This window comes from Branchiostoma lanceolatum, chromosome 8 (assembly GCF_035083965.1).
Source record: "Branchiostoma lanceolatum isolate klBraLanc5 chromosome 8, klBraLanc5.hap2, whole genome shotgun sequence".
Classification (NCBI taxonomy): domain Eukaryota; kingdom Metazoa; phylum Chordata; class Leptocardii; order Amphioxiformes; family Branchiostomatidae; genus Branchiostoma; species Branchiostoma lanceolatum.
The window spans coordinates 7,879,538-7,902,358 of NC_089729.1; the positions used below are offsets into that span (position 1 = coordinate 7,879,538).

Below are 22,821 nucleotides of genomic sequence, written 5' to 3' on the forward strand. Positions count from 1 at the left end.
TGTTGTATACTTTTGTTAAAGTATGACATCTATTCAGTAAATGTAATAGTCTACTGACCTTTGACCGCTAGACCATTTAGTCCTGGAATCCGGGAGGCGGTTCCGGCTTGTTTTCACGGTTTTCCTGAACGATCCTGGACCGACATTCCCGCCAGAACTCCGGGACTGACAAGTTTATATTTCCCGCAGTACTTCTGTTGTAATTTTGGCTTTAATTTGATCAATAATTTTGGCGGGATGCCCGTCCACTATCACCTGCATCACTTGCTGGAGGCGTTCCCGCTCATTCTGCTGATCCTGCTGGTGTTGGGAGGCGTGTTGTACTTTGTCTACAGTCGGGAGCCAGCAGGCGAAAACAACAACAAACACGTCTAACTTCTGTGTTGTGGGTACACGGTGAGTGAAACCTCCTTGGTGAGTGTGATTTGTTTTTGGGACGTCTTGGGTTTCTTTTCTTTAAGTAAATGGAACAATAATTTTAGATTAATAATTCTAGCCAATGTAACTGTTTTGTCAAAAGCCCCAAACATGTGAATGCTAGGAATGCAATTAGAATTCTTGTGCTGGCACGCACAGAAACCAACTTAATGTGTTTCCTATAAACAAACTACTTTCTTCCAGTAAACTATAGGAGTGAGTGTGCTTTACTTTTTTTCTCTTTCGGTGTACGTTTTCCCTCTTTGGCGCCAAATTTATTAAATGAAAGTTGGATTCCTGTATTTTGGCTATCTATCACATTGACAAGTTGCATATTTGTCAATAGATTGATTGTATTTAGCACCCCAGTGCAAACTTATTACCTGCAATTCTTTTGATTATGCATGGTGACATAAACAATGCAGAAACCTCAATGAAACCCGAAGGAGGTTCAATTCAGTTGTATCACTTGATTGTAATGAGTTTGACAGAAGGAAAATAAACACAAGTGCTTGAATATGCATCTTTTCCCGTTATTTTTTTCAGTAGTTTAAGATGATTTTTTTTTTTTTTTCATGTCTGAAGAATAAGATCTGTCAGCTCCGGCCTGTTATTGTTGTCATTTTTGTGACAATGCTGGATATTGTCAACACGGTCTCACCCAGGTGTGATGTTCCAACATTTGGCACCTATACAGTGAATTAGCATGTCTTTACATATGTATTGGAAGAAGGTACAGGGCAGGGCTTGAATGAACAAGGCCATCAATACTGTTGCATTGATTTATAACCACTTGGATTATGGCTTTGAAATAAGGTATGTTTTCTCCAGGTGCTATTCCACATTTTTTTAGCTTATAAAGTTATAGTTTGCAAAGGTACAGCTATCATACTAGTAGACACACCAGGTCCCTTGATTTTGTAATCATCAAAAATGGCATTAATGAATTTTTTTTCTAGCAAGATGATAACGTCATAAATAATGTTGATGAACAGGCTTACCTCAGATATCAGTTTCAAGTAGGCTAGCTATTACAGTAGTTTCCTGTTCCTACTTGAAATCATTAGCCCAGCATCCTTAATGTTGGTACATAAGTGATCACAAGAGTGGCTGAAGTATTGGCACAGGTCCTACAATACATGGAATCCTAGTCAACTCGCCCCAAGTCCAACTCGCCCCAACTATTTACTACCAACTCGCCCCAAATTAGTGCTTATCAAACTTGGTTTTATACTGGTTTTATGTGCATGACTCGTACTTCTAAATATTACTTTACATGTCAACAAACCTCGTGACTCTTATTCAACATATTTTTGTTGTTGCTTAGCCTGGATGCCAGACCCCCAAACTCTGAAATATCTATCGTGATAGATATTTCAGAGTTTGGGGGTCTGGCATCCAGGCTAGTTGTTGCTGGGCACGTATTTTATAGCAACGAACTCAGGATTCGCTGGCGGACCCGGTCGGCATGTTGGCCCGCCATGTCACCGTTCACGGCCGCTAGTTATAGTCTCAAGCATGGCGATCCGAAATACTGTTGGCTTACTTTATGTGCTAGGAAACTAGGCGTCTTGGAGCATGTACTTGAATAATAATTTGAGTCAGCAGTGAGCCATGCTTGAGATTACAGCGAGCGGGCACAGGTACCGGTGAACCCGGCGGGCCGCTCGCTACATTAGCCCGCCGACGCCCCCGGCATTCATCGGCGTTAAATGCCGAACAGAGAAGAGAATGTTAGGATTAGAGTCACGAAGCTTTGTTAGCATGTTAAGTAATATTTAGTAGTAGGATATATGCATATAAAACCAAGTTTGATAAGCCCTGATTAATATATAAAATTGGGGCGAGTTGGTCGTAAATAGTTGGGGCGAGTTGGACTTGGGGCGAGTTGACCTGTTACCAATACATGTACTATGGAAATAAAGCCATGCCACTTACTCTAATTTGAAAAAAACACCTGCTATTTTGTCTTTTGCTTATCTTTTACTGCGGCTCTAAAAGCTAATATTGAACCTACTCTTTCCCCTCTTCCTCTGTCTTTTTAGGTGCTCCTAGGTCTTTACTGCTACTAGTAGTTATTCTCTATCAGTAGAGCAATACTAGTGCCCTCCCTCCTTGAAGCCTATCCCGGATTTCCACTTCTGCTTCAAGTTTCATAAGAGCCATATAGAATGGACGACAAGCCCTCTCCTGGTCTGGACCTGCGTCACGGATTTGTGCACAAAATCAAGAAACAGCTGGTCAAGAGGGACCAGTCTGACAAGGACTTCGAGACAGAAAAGATGGAGATAGCCAAGAAGCAGCTGGCTGGGATGAGAAAGCCGACAGTCAGGAGACCCACCCAAGTGACTTACTGTCCTCCTGGTGCTGAGCATTTCCTACAACAATAGCCACAGAGTTTTACACAGTGTTGAAATCATTCCACAGAAACTTGCTTCAAGGGACTGTTCAATGTCTGAAAATTAAAACACCTTTCCAGGCTTTCCTGTTCCTAAATTTACTGTAAATGTACATTGTACAGTATGATAGCTCATGACACAGTTATAGCTACATTAACAATGTAATGCTAATGATCCCAGTAAGGAATGGTCTCTTTAATTTATCAATCAATGCACCTGTTTGCTAATTAACTAGATTCCATTTACCATTTTCCTCTGTTGCGTCTTTAACTGTTTTTCACCATTTCACAATCTTTCACTTTTTTAACCTACAAGAGACACAGCAATAAACATGATAAATGTTGTACCATGGCCATGGATTGTCGCGTAATGTAATCTCCAAGCAGATCTACACGTGCGTTAGATAGTATGTCAGCCAGAGAATCTTCAGTCCTACGGGGCTTACTGAAGATTTTCTGGGTGACATTACAATTTTGCTCCCGTGTAGATCTGCTTGGAGATTAGTATAATGGAGTCTACTAGCATACTGATCCAGCAATGTCCAAATTAAACTACCTAACGATTTGTGCCTTGTTAGATTACTGACACTATTAAAGCCCTCACCCATGCACAACTTTTGATATGGCTGTTGATTACTTGACTACTGATAACAGAAAAGAAACAACTTGTTTCTTTTCTGTTATCAGTATTTGTGTCATCATCTTCAGTTATTGCTGTGCCCTTCAAACCGGATTTTGAATGATACTAATTGTTCTGATTTGTGTTTTAAAGCCAGAAGAGAGAGAAGCATCAGTGCCAGTAGTTCCCCAGTCAGTACCACACCACCTGACTCATCCAGCAGTGGGGATTCTGATGTCCTCACAGCCGCTGGAAGAGAACCAGCAACTTGTTTAACAAATGGTACGTGTACCATGATCTGTGGCAAAGTGGTCAGTAAAAACTAGAAATACCTCTCTTTTTTTATTTCACTGGGTTGCTTCATTGAAATAGTAAAAAAGTATGATATAATCATAATTTTTTTGCAGGCTTGAAGTAATGTTTAAGCAGACCTTCCAGTGGTAGAATCATTATATAGGCAAATACAGTGTCCATAATGATGGTGTGTCTTTGCCTATACTTGTAATTTGTATAATAATTCCACTGCTGGAAGATCTGCTTGGAGATTAGGATTGAAGATCTGTTTCATAACATTTGTATGTCTATATTTGCAGCTAAAGTTTTATCCAAAGGACAACTGCATGCGTTTATAAAAATCAAGTTTCAAAATTTTGATCAGTGACCAGTATATTTTATTGATTTCAGGGACCACAAGTGTAAAGAAGCCACCTACTGAACAGATGACTACCCAGAGATTCCCCCCTGCAAGTGATAAACAGGACAACATGGCAGGCAGTGTTCCTCTGCAGATGTCAACCTCGTCAAATCTCAGGTCTTCTGATCAGGGATGGAGATTGCCAGCAGCAGAATCAGTTGATATCAGCAACTATGACATTGGTGGCTTTGGAGAGGAAGCTCAGTGGTATATAAGAAAGGCACTTCAAGGTAACTGAGTTAGACACTGCAGTTAACTTTACCCTTATCTTCAAGACAATGTATTTCTCTCACTGTTTACTTAATACTAATGCTTTGTCCATCACTGAGTATGATTTTATTCACAACTTATGCTACTTAAGATCAATGAATTGACTTGAAACTCAAGATCTATAAATAGAAGGCCCCCTGAACATATTCCCATCAATATATTTGAGATTTGTAGAGTGTGGATATGTCCAGAGTGGGCACTTGTAGGCATTTGCTGAAATACTGTCTGGTATCCTATGAAGCTCATGTACTGGAGTTGTACTTTATTTCAGACCCCACCTCCCTGGGAAAACAGGACCTGTGCCAGGTGTTTAATGTGCTGATGTGGAGAGCCATGGAGGAGCCTGACTATGCCAGGACAGGGGCGGAGCTATGTCATGCCATCATTCAGGTAGCTGGGAAGAAAGAAGGAATGATTGGGCTAAAGACTATAAGTTCTAAAGGAAAAGAAGAGAATCAATAGGTGGAGAAATACTATAACAATACATGATAACCATTCATTTCTTCTGCTGTAATGAAACTTATATCACGTATGATAGATGTGTCATGTCAAAGGTAAACAGCAAAATTGATACTTTATTCTTTACATTAGCTAATAATGTTTCTGTTGACATGTTTTAACTGTGATAAGAAAACTGAAAGCCAAAAATGATTGACAGCAATGAATTAGGGACACCTTGAAACTCCAAATAGCTATCATCAAAAATTAAAGAATTGTGTAGCTTTTTTTAATTGTCTTTAGCCTTCTCCCTGCTGCCTAACTCTGTAACCAATAGGGAATTGGGTGCCAAACAGCTTCTTTAGTGTGCTAAAGGTTAATGTTGAACACATACAGGTTGAAGTGGAGAAGGAACAGTACGACTGTGTGCCGACCCGAGTGTTCCAGAGCCACCTGCGCCTGAAGCTGTTAGAACAGGAGATGGAAGCTGAGACGCTCCATGAACAGTCTGTGTCGGCATGGGTGGGCTTTGTCAGATTCCTCTGCCTCTGCTATCATGTCATCAGGGTAAGGGGCCGTTTGATATTTCTACAACGTTATAACTATAAGATGTTGTCAAGTGCAAGAATGCAAATGAAACTTTGCAGTTTGTTAATGATCATGAAGAGCTGGTGATGTAAAATTTGCCACATTATCACCATCCCAAATTGATAGTCGTATCTTTAGCAGATACAAGTAAACCTTACGTAGTTGTACATAAAGATCATGGAAAATGGTAGAGTTTTGTTTATCATGAAGATTTTATTCCAATGTTGTATGCTTTCAACCAGCTACATGTAGATATTCATTGCTCACTTGCATGTATGTCTGTATATGTGTTTAGGTGAGAGATTCCCCCCTGATGACCATGGTAGACTCTGTGTTTAACTGCCTGTCACTGTTAGCCTTACCTGGGCCACTCAAGAATGAGATGCAGGTAAGAGGAGGTTTAGCATAGTTTCCTTCTCCTTGAAACATGTGGTAAAGTCTTGATATGTGTAGTGACAACTTTGTATTTGAAGTATGACTGGTATGACAAGAAAGTCACCTGAGTTGTATATCTAACAATATTGAGAGCCAGATCAATCGTCCTAGTCAATCAGTGTGGATTGTTGATGATATATTCAATTTGACATTTAATCATTTAATACAAATTTAGATAATGTTTTTCCCTGTCTTTAGGTGGACTGTCTGTACAATCTGCTGGTTCAGATGGGACCCAGTCTTGATCAGGTCAGACTTTGTTTCATTGATATTCTTCATGTATTCTTTCTCTTATTTCTGATCTTTTTGCTCTATACTAAATATTTCATTTAGCAGAAAGGTAAGATTATGATATTTTATTATTTGTTAAAAAATACCAAATAAAGATGATAGAAAAAAGATTATCAAACTTTGTCTAATATCAGACAGTACCAGATAAGATGGAGGACCTGTTTGCCCTTCTGCGTGACCGGTTCCTGAGTTTCAAGACGCCGCCTCTAGCCCGGCACAGGCTCCTGCAGCTGATTGAGCTGCGGTCGGGCGGCTGGCAGATGGAGCCTGGGATTCAGGACTACTACAGCCGGTCAGGCATGGAGCTGAGGGGCTGATGGCAGGTAGGGTGAAGCTAGTGTATCTTTCGTATACTGTATGTATGTACCGGTAGTGAAGGCATTGTCTGCCATATAAGGCAAACTTTTCAACCTGGGAGTTGGACATGCATGATTCACTCCTTTGTAAGATTGTGGCAGGGTGTTTGGCCCAGAACCAAGAGGTCCTGAGTTCCAATCTGGGTTCCCCTGATTTGTCCCGTTGATATTGTGCCCTTGGGAAAGGCACAACTTTCCTCATTTCACTCACTGGTGAATACCAGTAGGTCCCGTGTTTGTGGAGAGCCACACCTTAAGCATGTAAAAGAACCCATCACACTTATCAAAAAGAGTAGGGGTCCTTCCCAGTATGAATGGATCATATGAGTCTGTCTAATAATTAAATTGGTGGGCATAAATGAATTTCCTTGTTTCCAGATAGATGTGAAAGCTTGCACCTCTGAAATGAAATCTTACCTTTGTCATTCTTCTTGTTCCAGTCTTGGAGACTCCAGCAGAGGACACAACAACTTTAAATGCTGCAGCTGTTGCATCATGGGAGCTTCCATCTTCTGCTGACTCTGATAAAATTGCCCAGCACATCACATGGGGAAGAGTTTAGACAGGTCTTACTGTAGAAAATTGTGCCATGTTACGATCAATTGTCAGGTGTTATTAACATACCCTTAAATACTAAACCGACAATGTTTTCTCTAGATTTGGCACATTTTTATTTACATTTACATGTACTTTGACTCTTTTTGTTCAGTTTATTAAAAAAAAAACTTACTGCAAAATAAGATGATTCCTTTGATATTGATGTCATCTTAGAATGTCAAACAAATACTGTTTAAATGTGAACGCTGTTTTAATTAGTGTGGTTCGGAACAGTTTCTGACCAGTAATCAAAATATGTTGAATTGCGATATTAAGAGTAGTGACAAGCACACATTACAGTTTATCATGTTGCTAAAATAAAGAATATTACATGACAATCAGTTTTTGTATTTTTCAACTTTTCCCTTCTGTTGTTCACATTCCAGTTGTTTAGTACAACAGATGACTGCAAGTGTGTCTTAACTTTCCTGTCTTGATCGTATGGGATCTTGTCAAAGCTGAAATCTTGTTACATTAGCGAACTGAGCTATCAGGAAAAAACAGCATGAATAGGTAGATACTGATAGATTTACATACTAAGCATGAATATGTTTTGATTCATTTTTTTGCTAATATACCAGGCATTGCTCTTCAGCTTGAAAATGTTTTTGATGTTACTAGTATTCAGACATTCCTTAGAATACAACTAACTGTAACTCTCACTATTGTGTTGCATGCTAAAGCCCTACACATCATGTTGGAAATTTTGTAGCTTAGTATATAAGTATATAGCTTTAAATATCAATTTGTCACATTTTTTTTAACGTCTAACAGAGTATCAGGTGCTTGCATTGTGACTGGGTATGTTTAAAAGCACTAAGCACATAATATATATGATGCATGAGTAAGGTTTTCTATCCTTTCTTACAGCACATCTATGCACTGTTTGTTAGTGTAATTGTTAGTTATTTTACGAGTGAAGAAGTTAACTATGACTTACAGAAGTTTGACAACGTCTTAATTATGACAGGGTTGCCAAAAAATTGTATGGACTGACATGAAATAGTTCAGTTCAATGCCTTTTTTAAATTCTATTTTGTGTTGATTTGTTTTGTTTTCTTAACTATTGTGCAGTTTGCTTTGGCAAAGTAATCTTGGCAAGTAAGTATGGGTGGTGGGTATAATGTTACCATGATGACCATACCATGACTAAAATACTCATATAATCATGAGCAGCTCTGAAATAATGTTAGACAAAACTGTAACACGTTTGTTTTTGTTGTGTGAAAAGTTAGTACATTAGCTGTTTATAGAGATATTTTGGGATGTAGACCGTCCCATGTTTATTGTTTCTCCAAAGTTTGTAAATAAAGTTTGTTGTCCAGTTAGTTATGTTCTGTGTCATCACTTGTCCTTTATTTGTAAGGCAGTTTTATATATAAGGCCATGTCTATTTGATTATATGGATGACATCCTCTGGGAACCCCAAACCTGATGCGAGTGCGCGAATAAAGAAGTGGCAACAAAAAGTTGCCCTCATTTTGAAATCTATAGTATGTGGTCTTGAAGGATTAACAAATGACTGGTATGGTATACCAAATGATAGATCCATAATTTTTGTTCTTTTATTTGGAATTGACCTTAGCATTCAACGATAGTAGTATCCACTGTTTGATTTGTTTTTTCAATTTATTTCTAATTTTGCAGCTGCTTTGTACGATTTACAGTATGGTCCAAAACCTTTTTTTTTTCTTCTCTGAAATGGTGTGCGAGAAATTGATGTGCGAGCGTATATAATCCATACTGGTATAATCAAGTCAACATGACCTAACATTAGAGGAATTACAGGGTTGAATAAGAGTAACTCACTCCCAATAAGTAGATGTAGACTAAGCTATATAGCTATGTGACAGAAAACAAAACTTTCCACCAACGTGAGATGTGTTTTTTATGTGTTCAGTGGGGAAAAAACAAGGTTGACAGGCTAGTGCAGGATTTGTGGTAGTACATTATGATCATAGCAGAAAAGGGTTCGTTGGTTGAAGAAGAGGGAGTGTAATCATGACTTAACACTTCACAAACCGTGAGAGTTTATCGACAAGAAACGTTTAAAACGAAATAAAAGACGCATGACAGTTCAAACGAATAAACAGTTTTATTTTGTGTGAATTGTACTTTTTTTTCTTAGAAACTCATCGGTTCATTCAGTCAACAAGTTTGTAGCTTTTGACCCTTATATCCGTAGTGAAGATATAATGTCAAAGTATGCCAGTTATCTAGATGATCTGCACGTGTCAGTGGGGACATCTAGCGATTCAAGCTGTTTTCGCTGCTGGATGAAGGTTTATATTACCTGCAATAATGATTTTGGCCGCCCGCCTGACGGCGCTTTTTACCATGCAATAGGAATAGGCATCAGCACCAAGGAGAGCACCAGCAACCTTAGTACTGTCTGGTCCACATTTTAATGACGATAGGTCTTAATCCAGCACGCTGAGGTAGGAAATGTAAGAACTCTAGCTCAGGAGCCGTTCTCAATGTGCAGCAAAAGAAGATTCTATGGTCTAAATTGCGCCAGAATTACGTTTGACATGGACGTCTTGTTCACGAGACGCCCTCCCCCCCCCCCCCCCCCCACACACACACATACATCAGTGATTTTACTACTCCGAGTCAATTACTGTACATGTAGTTAAATTTAGGGTGCTGTGACATGAATTTATGGGGTCAAGACAAACCCGTCCAATGTAATGTTTACACGACAGGATTTTCACTAACGTTAACATTGCCAATAATCTCAGCCCCAGTATTAATACATTTTGTATATCTTGGGTATAGGGGGCCCTTTGTAAGTTATAACGTTAACAGTTACCCAACTTTTATTCTATGCAGCTATAACCTTGTAAATGGTAACATTAACCCCCATTCCGATTGCCTGTCTACATTGTTCACAATTCCTGCTGATTAAAGCGAACTTAAGCACTTGTCTGTAAATCCATTTACTTTTGCTGTGACTTTATTTTGCAGTAGGAAGAAAGTGAGGTTTTTGCTGAGTTCAGAGTTTATAATTGAAACAATTCTGTAATTGATCAAAATCATCAAGCACGCCTGTGACTCCTAGTTCTAACACGATATCAGATGAAAAAGCTCACAAGACAAATCAAGTCCATTGGTCCAAAACTTTATTCCCTGTCACATGGTTCACTGGATGATGTCTTGTTGGAAGCAAAACGGAAGGAAACCACATCAAATAACTACTAGTAATTCTGTCAGGGTTTCCACAGTGGAATGATGGACTGATCTTTGCAAAACCAGAAGATAGAGTGGTCACGATCAAGCATCTGCATAAATCTAACGATTGCTTTCTATTCAGAGTACTCTTGAGCTTTATATTTTTCCAGTTGCATGGTCATAATCTTTTTTTATGATTCATATCAATCCCAGTCCAAAGATTCTGTGGCGAACCTTCAATATACATTTCTGCAAAATTCAAATCTTATGACAAAGTCAGCTGAAGTTGAACCATTCTGGAGACATGATTATCATCACAAAGTTCATCTCTGAGGTTACAATAAATTTGTGTTGCCACTAGAGTTGCACAATAAACATCTATAACTCTCCAATATAATGTTATATACATGAATGTACCCTACAGACTATGTACAACAGCTAGGACCTGACTCACACTTCGACTCCACAAATGGGCAAAAAGACAACTAGAGTATCAGACAAGAGCACAGCTTCTCTTTTTCACTGATTCTGATGCACACCTGAATGCACAATAGTAAGAAATACTGTTGTGCACCAATGGTCTATAGCAAAGTGCAACAGCAACCAGTGTACAATATTGCAGTGACCATGGTTGCACAATAGTAGAAATACCCTTGTGCATCAATGCTATGAAGTCATACTGCAACAAGTGCACAACAGCACTATGCATGCATGAGACCAACATTTTTTTGCAGCATGACAACTAGCCTCTTGCACAACAGCGCACTGTGTGGTGCATGAAATACAAAGTCCACATACAGAGCAAAGACAATTATTTATAGCCACTGCTACTTGCTACAATATTGTCTCCATTTTTTTAAACCACTGCCACCATCTCCCCTAGTTTATAGCTTTTCTCTTGAGTTGAGATCAATGTACATGTAAATCTGTTTCAAAACCCTTTATTTTTGAACTCACAATATTCCATGATTCTGATTCCAAGTAGTATGTGATTTTACAAAGAAACTTGAAAACAGTATACATGTACATCTCAAAGAAGAAAAAAACAACTAAATCTTGTAAAATGAAATTCTGGAGATTGTCATACGTGTGTGGGTTTTTGGCGCATTTTGTGCATACTAATTTTTCTCTGTGGGGTTGCGTAGCTTTTATCTTCTATGATTAGACAAGTAATCGTGTACATTCATGTACTGATTTGCACATATACATTGGAAGTGATTTAAATAGTAGGCTGACAAATTACATCCTTCAACTTTAAACCATCTTTTAAACTACATGTAATGTCTTCAACCAAATGAATGTAGTAACAATTAAACAAACTAAATGGTCCCTGTTGAAAAATAAAGTCAACCTCTTCTGGCACTCTACTATGATTACGATACTTATAATGCTCATATTAAACATTTCTTGAATATAGATAAAATGTTTACATTCTCATGAATTCTGTGATCCAATGGGAAGACAAACAACTTAGGAAATACAAACAAAAGGAAAATTACAACCAAACTAAACCAACGCAAACCTGGTCTGAATTCAGCTCTTCACTTTTTTGTTGACCTGCCATTTGTTATGTTATGTTAAACTTCCACAGATTGTATGCTACCTAAGGAAGGACTGTACTGTTTTCATACTGTTCTTGTTCCCTGCATATTGTAGTATTGTTCTAACTATGCCTTACAGAAATTCTTGTGGCCAAATATGGAATGTATGTTCCCATCCATGTCATTGATACTTTCATGGATAACAGGTAATATAATCATTAACAACTCTGGTGGCTGTAAACCATTCCAATGTTACAAAGCTAAAAAAAACATGGTATACTTTGCTTTACTATGAAACCTAGAGAGCAGAATGTGCTATATGACATTGAAGGACAAACTGTTATATTTCACAACTCCTGGGTAAGTAGAGTGGGCTGTTCCGTGTCAGTGTTGAAAGGTGAGGGTTCAGGAGCAGCAGCCCTGGTTCTGCTTCTCTTGATCCACGTACTCTGTCACGCTGAACTTGGGGTCGTTTGGTTTCCTGGTTTTCCGTGATTTCAGGTCCCTGTGAGGAAAAAGAGGAATAAGTCAGTACTAACAACCAGAAATCATCGTACCCACATCTTGACAAATCTACAGAAACCTGATTATTCTATATAGATATAACATCTAAACGAACATAATTCCACCAGGGTACCGACACACTGAAAAGATATTTCAAAACAGATCTCCAACCCAACGTCCCCCAGTATAATGCACTAGAGATCTCTCAAACCCACAGACTGTTTTTCAAAGTGACAGTTTTGACAATCTGCATGAATCTAGAAGAGAACTTACTTTGCCACTGCCATAAAGGCCAGCTCTACATTGAGTCCTGTCTTGGCACTTGTTTCCATGAAGGCAATCCCAAAGTCCTGGAGAGAACATAACATTAATTAACATGTCAAATATTTAACATAAAGGGGCTGGGTTATCTCTCAGAAAAGAATCTTCAGCTGCCGGGAAGTCATGAAAATTGTCAGACATTAGACAATGAGTCAGTGCTCTGTTTTCATCATTAACAGTTACAATGTCAACTCTTTGTGTACATTTGTGCGAAGAAAAAATATTATTCAGATATGGACAAGATGCAACATGTTTCCATTTCTTCCAAGACTGCTTTATACCACAGAAAGCTTGAAAGTTCAAAGATCACCTAGATTTACTCTGATGAGTTAGCCTTGTTGCAGACTTCTGATGGAGGGACAATCGTTTTTATTGTTGTTGTTTTGTGATTAGGTTTTTTTACGCTCTGTTTTCTGATATGTCACAGCAATTGTTTTCTTATTACGCTCCTCCTTGAGGAAAAAATGTAATTTATAAGGTTACTTATCAGAATACAGAGCGTAATAAATTTTGAAAATGTTACTAATCTGGTGTGAGTCAGCTATATTCTGAGTGGACACTGACTGCAAACAAATTGAAAGTGAACCATGTGAAGCCATGAGGTGAACCTACAATGTCACCAGCCAATTACTCCAGGATAAATCACAATCCTTCCATAAGTGTCACAGCTCTGCTCCACTGCTATAGCTGATCCCCTGGGATTTTGGCAATCAAATTGTAGATTTCTCATTTTCTGTCAACGATTGACCTCCCACTAATAGATGGTTAGATTCATTTTGCGATGAGTCTATGTCCCAGAGAGTGCCAATTATGTTCACCAAGGGAGCTACATTATATGCTGTCAAAAGACTGCGGTTGACAGCAAAACAAAAGCTGTATATGAAAAGAAGTCTCCACCATATTATATTTGTACAGGGAAAGCATTCTGCAAGTTACTATAATTTTTAGTATAAATGAAGAAGCGCCTATCAGTCTACATGAAGTTTTTTTTTTTCAAAATGCACTCAGCGAGTAAGATTATTTTATGTAGCAAAATGTTCCACATGAGCACACATCTTTTATCAGTAATTGCAGTAATGATGTTATGGAAAAGACTATGAATAACAACTAAGGGGTGGGTTGGAAGACTATCATACCCAAAATAACCTGCCATTTTCAGAAGGGAGATAATGTGTACCCCATTACACGTGGATTACATCCAACCAGTAGCTCATATACATATCAATAGCTGTCATGCCTGCACCATACGAATGTCAAAGAAGCTGAAATCTAGAGGACATCTAGGACGCTACATTGTACAAAGTGTGGTCAGTTTTATTACAATCTGAAGGCCTTTTGGTATCCCACATGCTAGCACAACATATATCGTAACAGTAGCACCAGATTTTGCAAGCTTTGACATGACATTTTATGATGCACAAATGGATACCCAAAGGCAGTCTATCATTTCACGACATTGATGAAAGGCTTTTGTAGGTGGTATAGGGTACTTTATTCCCTATCCTTTCAGTACTGGGAATGTCCCCAGGCCATTCATCTGGGGCTCTGGATGTGTAGAATCAAAATGGCTTTCAACAGTATGTTAGTAACATATGAAGTATCCTTTCTGTATTTTGACTTTGATGAGGGAGCTTTTTTTGTTTATACCAAACATCAGCAAAAGGGCGCTTGCAGATGACAGGCATTAGCTTTCATTTACAGTAGCTATAGAATAATATGATATTATCCAGAAGTAGACGAATGAATTCCGCAAATCTATAATTATATCCTGGTAGGATACATACATGTGTCGGTTTGGGGAATACGATTTGATATGAAGTTGCCGAATTGAAAAACTCAGAAATCTAGGATGTAAGAGCATCCATGCTAACATCAGTGTTATACTATATGGTGTGAAGATGATGACCTTGCGTGTGACATTGCGGGTAGTTCCCGTATTAGATTAATTCCCCAGCAATCTCATTACTGTAATGGCAGAACTGGGGATAATCTCATCGGGGACGAATGCCATCAACTATGTATGGAAATCCCTGTGAGTCTATGTGGGAGATCACTGGAGACTTTCCAATTTGAAACCATGTGAACCTTTTTTTAAACTGGATGCCAGTTGATTGAAGTGTAAGCCACCATTGTCAATATTTCAACAGGGTTGCTAATGGCAAAAATCTACAATGCCAAGTATTTCATGATCAGTGTCAACTTCTGTAGTATTCTGTGTTAAGGTTTCAAAAAACTGTAGATTTACTTTTGTTCTACAATTGGAAATATTGGAAAAGAAAACATAAAAGTAAATCATACATTCTTCAGACTCCCTTAATGCTAATATCACATTTCCAATCTATTGCCCAGCCCGGCAGTCTTGAGGAACAAAAAGTATGATATAAAAGACAACAAAAACACAAAAGTACCAAAAATCATTTAAGAGCATAGTTTATGCATATTTCTTGATAAACAATAAAATATTTTGTCTCCTCAGACAGTCGACCAAGTTCTGGTTGGGAAATGTGACCATAGTATGTCCAGGAGTACCCTTTACTGAAGTGCTCAGTAATGGGAATTAGCAACAATTGGACACTCAGATCCCATTTACGGCAATAGATCATAGCCTAATGGCAATTAGAGAATATTTAGACCTTCTTCCTGCCATGACCTTGACATGCATTTACCCCTAAGTATGGTTAGTTGTTCAAACCATTTGCCCCTCAAACGTGAAGTAGCATTTTAGAAGGTTATGAAGTTCAAAATTCTCACTCTAGCAAGCTTCTCGCCTTCTTCTCTCTTCACAACTCTCTCTGCCTGCATGTCAGCCTGGTCAGAGTAAAAAGGCATAAATCAGTGAGGTTCCATTTTCAGGATAATCCAACATTTGTGTGAAGTATCTTTTATACTGATGAAAAAAAGTAAAAACATATTTGAAATACATTTTTACCAATTACTAGTATGTTTTGTGCTAAGCAGCTGGCATACAACTACATGTTAATCCCTTTTTTCTGCAAAATTCATTATTACATCAGTTGTCATTATCTGCCTACTTACCACATTCCATGATAGTCTTACCTTGTTCCCCAGCAGCATGATAACCACATCTTGCTGTGCATATTCATGGATTTCACTAAGCCAGGCCTGTAGGAAACACAACATATTATAGATGTGATCAAAAATCTTTATTCATTGCAGTCAAAAATATATTTCCTTTTCTCTAGATAGAAATTCAATGCAGTGCTGTGGAGATATGAAATCTGAAATGCTATATAGTATATGCCATGCAGATTGGAAACATCTGTTTTCTGACTTGTGGAAAAATATTACTGTGATGCTCCAATAAAGGCAGAGGCTAACTGCTGTTCTACATGTAGCTTCAAAGTGACCCATTCTTATCATCTTGATACAGCCAAACCTATACAAGTGACCACCTCTACATAAGGACCGCCTGACCACTGTGAATACTTTTTTTGTGGTCCTTTAGATGATTTTCCCCATTTTCCTGTCTAAAGTGACCACCTGTCCACATAGACCAGATTTTCCATGCTCCCTGAGTGGTCATCTTTGTCAGTTTTGACTGTAAGTTAACCTGGGTGCCATCTGATTTCTACTAGGGCTCCTAGAGTAGCGAGTGTAAGAGCCCTGATAACAGTCAGATGGTACCCAGGCTGTATGATTGTATGATGATATTTCAAAAGTTTTAGGATGTTGAAAGTCATGAAGCTTCATGACTTAAAATCTAATAATTGCGATGACCTTTAAGGACCTGGGAGACCTGGAGGGTTCATTGTGGTGGACATGTTCGGTACTGTGAGGCTGGAGCTGATTTACTGGGTGAGTTGGCAGGCAGGTCGGTGTAGTAACCACTGTGCTTCTTCATAATTGGCAGGGAAAATGCCTGCCTGCACACTGCAATTTACAGGCAAATTGCTTAGAGTTTCTGTGCAATAGAGAAGCATCTATTTCGGATCTTTGAAAGTGGGCATTAGGCCACAAAAGGCTGATTTTATGGACTGCATAACTTGAAGACTCTAAAACTAAACCGGATGGGAAGGGGAAAAATTCTAAAAACGAAATGTAAACATTTGAAATGTAGATATTTTCGTTCTTTTCAGATGTCTACCCGTGTTTGTGCCTGAGTCAAACAATAAAGAAAATTCACTTTCTGTTTTACAGCACGTTATGCGGTTGATTTTAGGATAATTTCATGACTTCATGACTATTCTCTATCATTTTGGAATAATCAGTGAAGGGCTCACAGATATGCTGGTAAACATGACTCACTAGATTCTCATTTTTTTTGCTGTCAATCATTTTTCAAGAATATACAGCAAAGTCAATGCAAGTTTGAATGTTAGCCATATCATTTCATTCTAAAATTGGAACATTTTGAAAATAGTTTTAGCTTTGAAAAAAGAAAGACAAGACGTCCAAATTCTACAATTTTGCATTCGGAACGACTATAGACAACGAGACCTGGAACAAAATCAACAGTGCCTTAGCTCCCAGCAAGCTTTGTGAATTCAGCAAATTTATAGAGAGTAATAGGAAAGACATCATGCCCTTATGAACACAGCAAATTACAATCAAATTGTTTCAGCTTACTGTATCTCTGGAGGCAGACAGGGAAACTAAGAAATATGCTTGGAAACTTTCCATCGTGCTGTTTCAAGACTGCCTGAAAAGTTGTAATTCTACTTTGAGTATAACCACAGGGGGACATTTACTGGGGAGCTCCTTTGGAATTGGAGGAAATGAATTTTCGATATTTGCTCCTCAACAGATTTGGCCAAGCACGTGGGTTCTGGACAGAAATAAAGAGTTGGACAAGTGAACTTGGAGTAGCAGAGTGCAAATGTTTAGACAATGTACCTGAGCTAAACTGCACAGCACTTGTTTTGTGACAAAATAGACCATAACGTACATGTGTATTTGGAGGCCAGGTACCAGATACTTTAGTGTACAGCCTTACTGTAAGATTGCTGATAAGTTATACCTCACCCTCCCACACATTTCCTGTTGATGTTGATGACTATAAAAGGCAAAACCTTTTCAAATGACTTCCTGCCCTTTCAGTGACCCACCATCACTTTTCAAGATTACCAAATTGACAAATGGACCCCAAGTGGTGTAGACAGGTACAGGTTGTAATGGGTAAAAAATGGGCAATTTCTTCCTATCATAGCATAATTGGCAATGTGCTAAAATGTCTATGATACAGTATATCAAATTTCATTTCATAAGAATTGGTCTTTAGGGTCTCTATACTCCATATAAGCAAATGTGTGAAAGGAACAGCAAATTTCCATAAAGGATGCACCGTACAACAGTAGCAACACTTTCAGCACCAGGGACAGTCAATCCTCGAAAATGAAAAAAAGATATACAACAGAATATTCAGCAAAATGAACAGATTAACCACACTCTCTCTTTCTCACACGGGCACATTTAACACAACTGTATTAAATAAGTATTTAACAATAAATTATGTATTTTGTATTTGTAATTCTTTTTCCAAGGTCATTGACAGGAGGATTCTCAGAAACTGTTGTGGTAAAATCGAAAGGCTATTTGGATGCCGTGTGGGAGTGTGCAGCACGACTCTCCTGTAATAAGAAGCACGGACCACCTTGTTGGCCTTTGTATTGATTGCTTCCCACAAGAGAAATATCCTAGATTTACGGCTTCACCATGCAGGCGTTGCTACGGCTTATGCTGACACAAATATACCGCCTCAAGGTTGAGATGGATTTTAGGGACCAGCCCAGATTGTTTAGTTGATAACATGAGATGATACAGGCAGGCAGCCATATCCAAGATAACCTTATATAACACACTGGCATTTCTTCTTATGACCATACATACATGATACATACTTGCCGTAATGTTGAAATGCATAAGAGAGTCTACGGTACATTTAGCTGTGTGGCCACTTCAAAGAATGTACAATCATAGAAATGGATGGTATTCATGTATGCTTAAAGTTGCTCTGCATTCTTCAGGTTATGTCTGTGTGCCATGCACCCATGGTGAGGTTAACCAATGGACCAAAATATGTTAAGAATTGTTAGGTTGGAACGGTCATTACGAAGTCTGCTTGGGTTTGAGTCAAACGACCAGAGTACAAATTTGCAAATGTCATGGTAAAAGTGCTTTCCAATTAGAGGCAAGCAGGATAGCACTTCCCTTTAATCTAGACTATTGCTGACACTAAACCCATCGACAGCTTGTCCTCGCTCAACCTCAAGAAAGGACATGAATAGCAAATATAGCCAGAGGTTATCTTATTGTCCCCATCACTTACTCTGATGTTGTCAAAGGATGTCTTGTTGGTGACATCATATAGAAGCAGCAGAGCTAGGGAGGAAAAGAAATACCATGTATCAAAACAGTAATAGAATTTTAATACATGATAAAAATCTCTGATATTTATTTGGCTTCCTTATCGATAATATTTTAGAACCTGCAGATACACAAATACATTCGCAGATATAGATCCTGACACAAATGAATTTGCAGACATAAATTCTGATGGCAAATTTATGTCTGTGAATGCATTTATTTGTGTATCTGCAGGTTCTATAAGATTATTGATAAGGAAGCCAAATAAATTGTGCAGCTTGATTTTGGACAAGTTAATGTTCAATACATTTATCAATGGGGTGTGGGCCCTTGTGTAGGGTACAGTATGGTCTTAACAACATGCTAGCACACACTTGGATCTACATTGATGTGTGTGAATTACGGTCTCACCGTGTGCATCTCTGTAGTAAGCATGTGTTACACTGCGGAACCTCTCCTGTCCAGCAGTGTCCCAAATCTACAGGTAAACAACAACAACAACAATATTGTTATTATACATGTGCATAAAAAGAAAACATCTTGCCCTAAAACAGGATGTTCCCTAATACTTTGGTCTCATTTCCAAGCTAGGGCCAAACCGGGCTGTTTGCGAAAACAAAAAGATAGAAAAAGCGTATCAAGGAAATACACAATATATCGTTAGGAGTAATTGTTTACTTTTTTTGTCTTTTGTTATCTTTTATATCATATCTTTCATTCCCACAAGCTAGCCGGTCGGGCCTCGGATTGGAAATGGGACCAAAGCATTACACAGTAAGTTCGCTTGATAAGTTTTGGATAAGTTCTACAAAATACAGATGTCAGTTTGGCAAAAAAGTGATTGCTATCAAGAAGTGAAAATGTACTTCATGTTGTCACCAGTATTTGTGGTTTAAATCTTAACTTATCTTGGAGAAGCCTTCACTGAATGCACGTCCTTGAATAAGACATCTGAAGATATTTCCTCCTGTCAGTGATCTATGATTCGTGCTAAAGGTCTATAGAGGTACATTCTGCAAAATTCAAAAACTCGTATGCCATGCATGTTCAAGCTAGAGATAGCATCCATGCACATTTATCATCCATCTTTTGCTGAAACCCAAAATGTACACAGCAGTCTTTGAGCAAGATAAAGTCCATCAGTTTAAACTTTATCTCAATATTTGAAACTTTGGTAACTTTTAGTTTCTCAGAGGCCCATGTTGATGCTCTTGGGAAATGGCAATTTTTTTCTAGAAACAGTATCCAGCTTTGCAAAAGTTCTGAGACAGCCACAATCTTCTCTAGTTTCTCCGACGACATTCAGGCTCCACGTTCATAGGCTGTTTCAGATTGGACTTCGCAACCTTATCCTTGGGCAGCCAAATGCCATTTCCCGGAATTTATGGGAATCAATGAGGAGAGTTATTGACCATTTCCGAGACTGTCATGAGTTAACATCTTGATGTATAGGAGTTTGTGTTTCTGCCAATCCAAAGAGAATTGTAGCTGACGGGGGCTTATGAATCGCCAATGGCAAATGAAACCAATTTGTGAGGATGATTGGATTTCAGGAAATATTCTGTGGTGTATTGAAACTGATACTTCTGCTTCAAAAAAAGAAAAATACTATACTTTTATATTATATCATGTACTTTTTCAAACTCTATCTGTAATAGCTGGTGGCTCATCAATGCTAACAATTTCCTGTTTTTGTCCTTAAGGTCAACTTTATGATATATGTCACAGTTTTCCATTGTGTTATGATTTTTCTTATGCACTTTACAATTCCTGAAGCATTATTACTTAAAACGTCTTTTAATTATTTGACACTTGATAGAATTAGGCACTTTTGTTTAAATCTTACATCATTCCATTTGCCACAATTGCGTGTTTCTGTTGATGCAAACCAAACTATCAAGAGTGACTGTATGTTGACCATTTATTACTGCATGTTTGTGTATTAATCCCCATGGGAAAATGGCAGAAGCCAAAATTGACTGTTAGCAATATTGAAAATCCCAGAATGAACCCTCCCATTTCTGCAGTGATCCGAGTTTATCTGCCCATGGCCACAGAGGAGGAGAAGGCAATATAGCTTCCAGCTTTGTCTCGCTTCCATGGCTCGTGGCATGAATATCAATAAATGTCACTTCTCCCGGCAGAATACTTATATGTATCTTCATAACAGCAAGCCACCTTGCAGGTGTCAATCCTACCAGTATGTCTCAGGAAATTCTTTCACACATGAAAGAACAGGGCTCAAAATACTGGGTGCATGTGCACATTTGTGCACCCAAAATTGGACCTAAATGTCGACTGTGGGTGCACCAGTGCACCTAGATATTTTTGTAGGCTATATGGTAGATGTAATATTGCACAAGTGTACAAAACATTCTTGAAATTTAATTATCAGAAAAAGTGATATAAACTTTGTTGTACTTTGTTCAATACATTACTTAAAAATTTTGAAGTTAGCTATAGAATTTCAGAATGAAATTGAGAGGCAGGAGGATTTGTAAAATTACGTTTTGCTGATGTTTTTATTCTATGCTGTGCACTCAAAATTATTTCTGTGCACCTAAAATTTTAAGTTAGGTGCGGACGAAAAGAAATTTAGAGCCCTGAAGAATTATAATGATGTTGTTTGAGTTGTAACTAGTGACATGTATTTATTAAAAGATATATCAGAAGAAGAATGGAAGAACTGAAATTAATGCTGAAAATAAAAGTTTTTTGAAGTACATTAAAATTCAACCAAAACCATTCAGCACATTTGAAAATCAGTTTGTGGGCTCAATTTAGACCTATGGCCTCCCTCTATCTGAGTGACAAGTCACAATTCAATAATGTGCAAATAAAGCAAGGCCATAAAAGTGAGAGGCCATGATTTTGATATCAATATCAATAAGTGATGGTTGCACATTTATGACACTTAAGGGATCCTGCTAAAGGCCTTATGATGGAAACTTAAATTGACCATGGATTTAAAAAGCAGTGAAATGCATTATTGTCAGTAAACCTCAGGTCCCCCAAAATAACATCTAAGGCTGCAGCTTTGAAAAATCAGCTTAGTTTAAAGAATTTGTGCAGATAAAGCTTCAAAATGGATTTCCATGAAAAAAAGAAATTGATATTGACAGGAAAAAATGTCTGTAAATCTCCAGCAAACGGTAAGTCCATTATGTAACATCATGCCCACTATGCTGCTCTTTGCTGTTGTCACAAAGTAGAAAGCTTGCGGCACTTTTGAGTTGTGACATTTATTGATGGCTTACGTAAACTTCGCCGTAATATTTTCATAGAAAACCTAAAGCATAAGAGGACAACATTTATTGCTTCAGCTGAAGTAAGTCCTTCTTGTCAGGCAATAAACCACTCTTGTAATATCCTTTAGTAGTACGGATCACAAGAGCTCAGGTGTGTGATATAACGGGCAACTGTCACCTCCTGCAAGTATCTCCATCAAACCATGTTGAATCCTATTATCCCATCTGCAACGACATGTTGAGCCAAGGTGTTTGGTGGTGATAGAAGCGTACCTTCTGAATATGACAGGTAGTATGTCTTGCCACGTTATGATAAGCCAATGTGAACAGTGCCCAATAAAGTAGCAAGGATTGCCCTCAAGGCTCAGATCACATGGATTTCCCAGTTACAGCAAATTGGGTCTATTTTATGGAGCTAATAAATGTGGGTCCACCAAAGGGACCACAGCATGGCTACAAGGATGGTACAGGAAGAAAAGCACACTTACCTGTAGTTTGACCTTAGCACCATCAACATTGACAACTTTGTTCTGTAAAGAAAAGAGGGAAAAGTCAGGATTCCATTTTTTTTTCAATTCCAAAGTCTAAAAATAAAAGAATGAAAATGTA

The 22,821-nt window shown here is 38.3% G+C and overlaps 2 protein-coding genes across 6 annotated transcripts in view; one reads left to right on the plus strand and one right to left on the minus strand.

Annotated features, from left to right (window-relative positions):
• The first annotated feature begins 48 nt into the window (after positions 1 to 48).
• On the plus strand, positions 49 to 8,431 carry LOC136440040 (MIF4G domain-containing protein-like). 2 transcript variants are annotated; one of them, XM_066435805.1, is made up of 10 exons: positions 49 to 396; positions 2,463 to 2,781; positions 3,588 to 3,716; positions 4,119 to 4,358; positions 4,670 to 4,788; positions 5,233 to 5,403; positions 5,720 to 5,812; positions 6,058 to 6,108; positions 6,285 to 6,473; positions 6,947 to 8,431. In XM_066435805.1, the coding sequence occupies exons 2-9, from the start codon at positions 2,589 to 2,591 to the stop codon at positions 6,465 to 6,467; spliced, it is 1,179 nt and encodes a 392-aa protein (XP_066291902.1). In that variant the 5' UTR covers positions 49 to 396; positions 2,463 to 2,588; the 3' UTR covers positions 6,468 to 6,473; positions 6,947 to 8,431. The 2 variants fall into 2 exon arrangements, with proteins under 2 accessions (XP_066291902.1, XP_066291903.1); XM_066435806.1 differs by lacking the exon at positions 49 to 396 and adding an exon at positions 1,012 to 1,233.
• A 2,334-nt stretch (positions 8,432 to 10,765) lies between these two features.
• LOC136440043 (ras-related protein Rab-37-like) overlaps positions 10,766 to 22,821 on the minus strand; it is a 62,629-nt gene continuing 50,573 nt past the window's right edge. For all 4 annotated transcript variants that reach the window (XM_066435808.1, XM_066435812.1, XM_066435810.1 and 1 more), the window contains exons 3-9: positions 22,701 to 22,742; positions 19,376 to 19,442; positions 18,927 to 18,979; positions 15,698 to 15,763; positions 15,392 to 15,448; positions 12,593 to 12,669; positions 10,766 to 12,320 (exon numbers count right to left, since the gene is read on the minus strand). In XM_066435808.1, the coding sequence (XP_066291905.1) occupies positions 12,221 to 12,320; positions 12,593 to 12,669; positions 15,392 to 15,448; positions 15,698 to 15,763; positions 18,927 to 18,979; positions 19,376 to 19,442; positions 22,701 to 22,742 (462 nt within the window). In that variant the 3' untranslated portion in view covers positions 10,766 to 12,220. The remainder of the gene's footprint in view (positions 12,321 to 12,592; positions 12,670 to 15,391; positions 15,449 to 15,697; positions 15,764 to 18,926; positions 18,980 to 19,375; positions 19,443 to 22,700; positions 22,743 to 22,821) is intronic.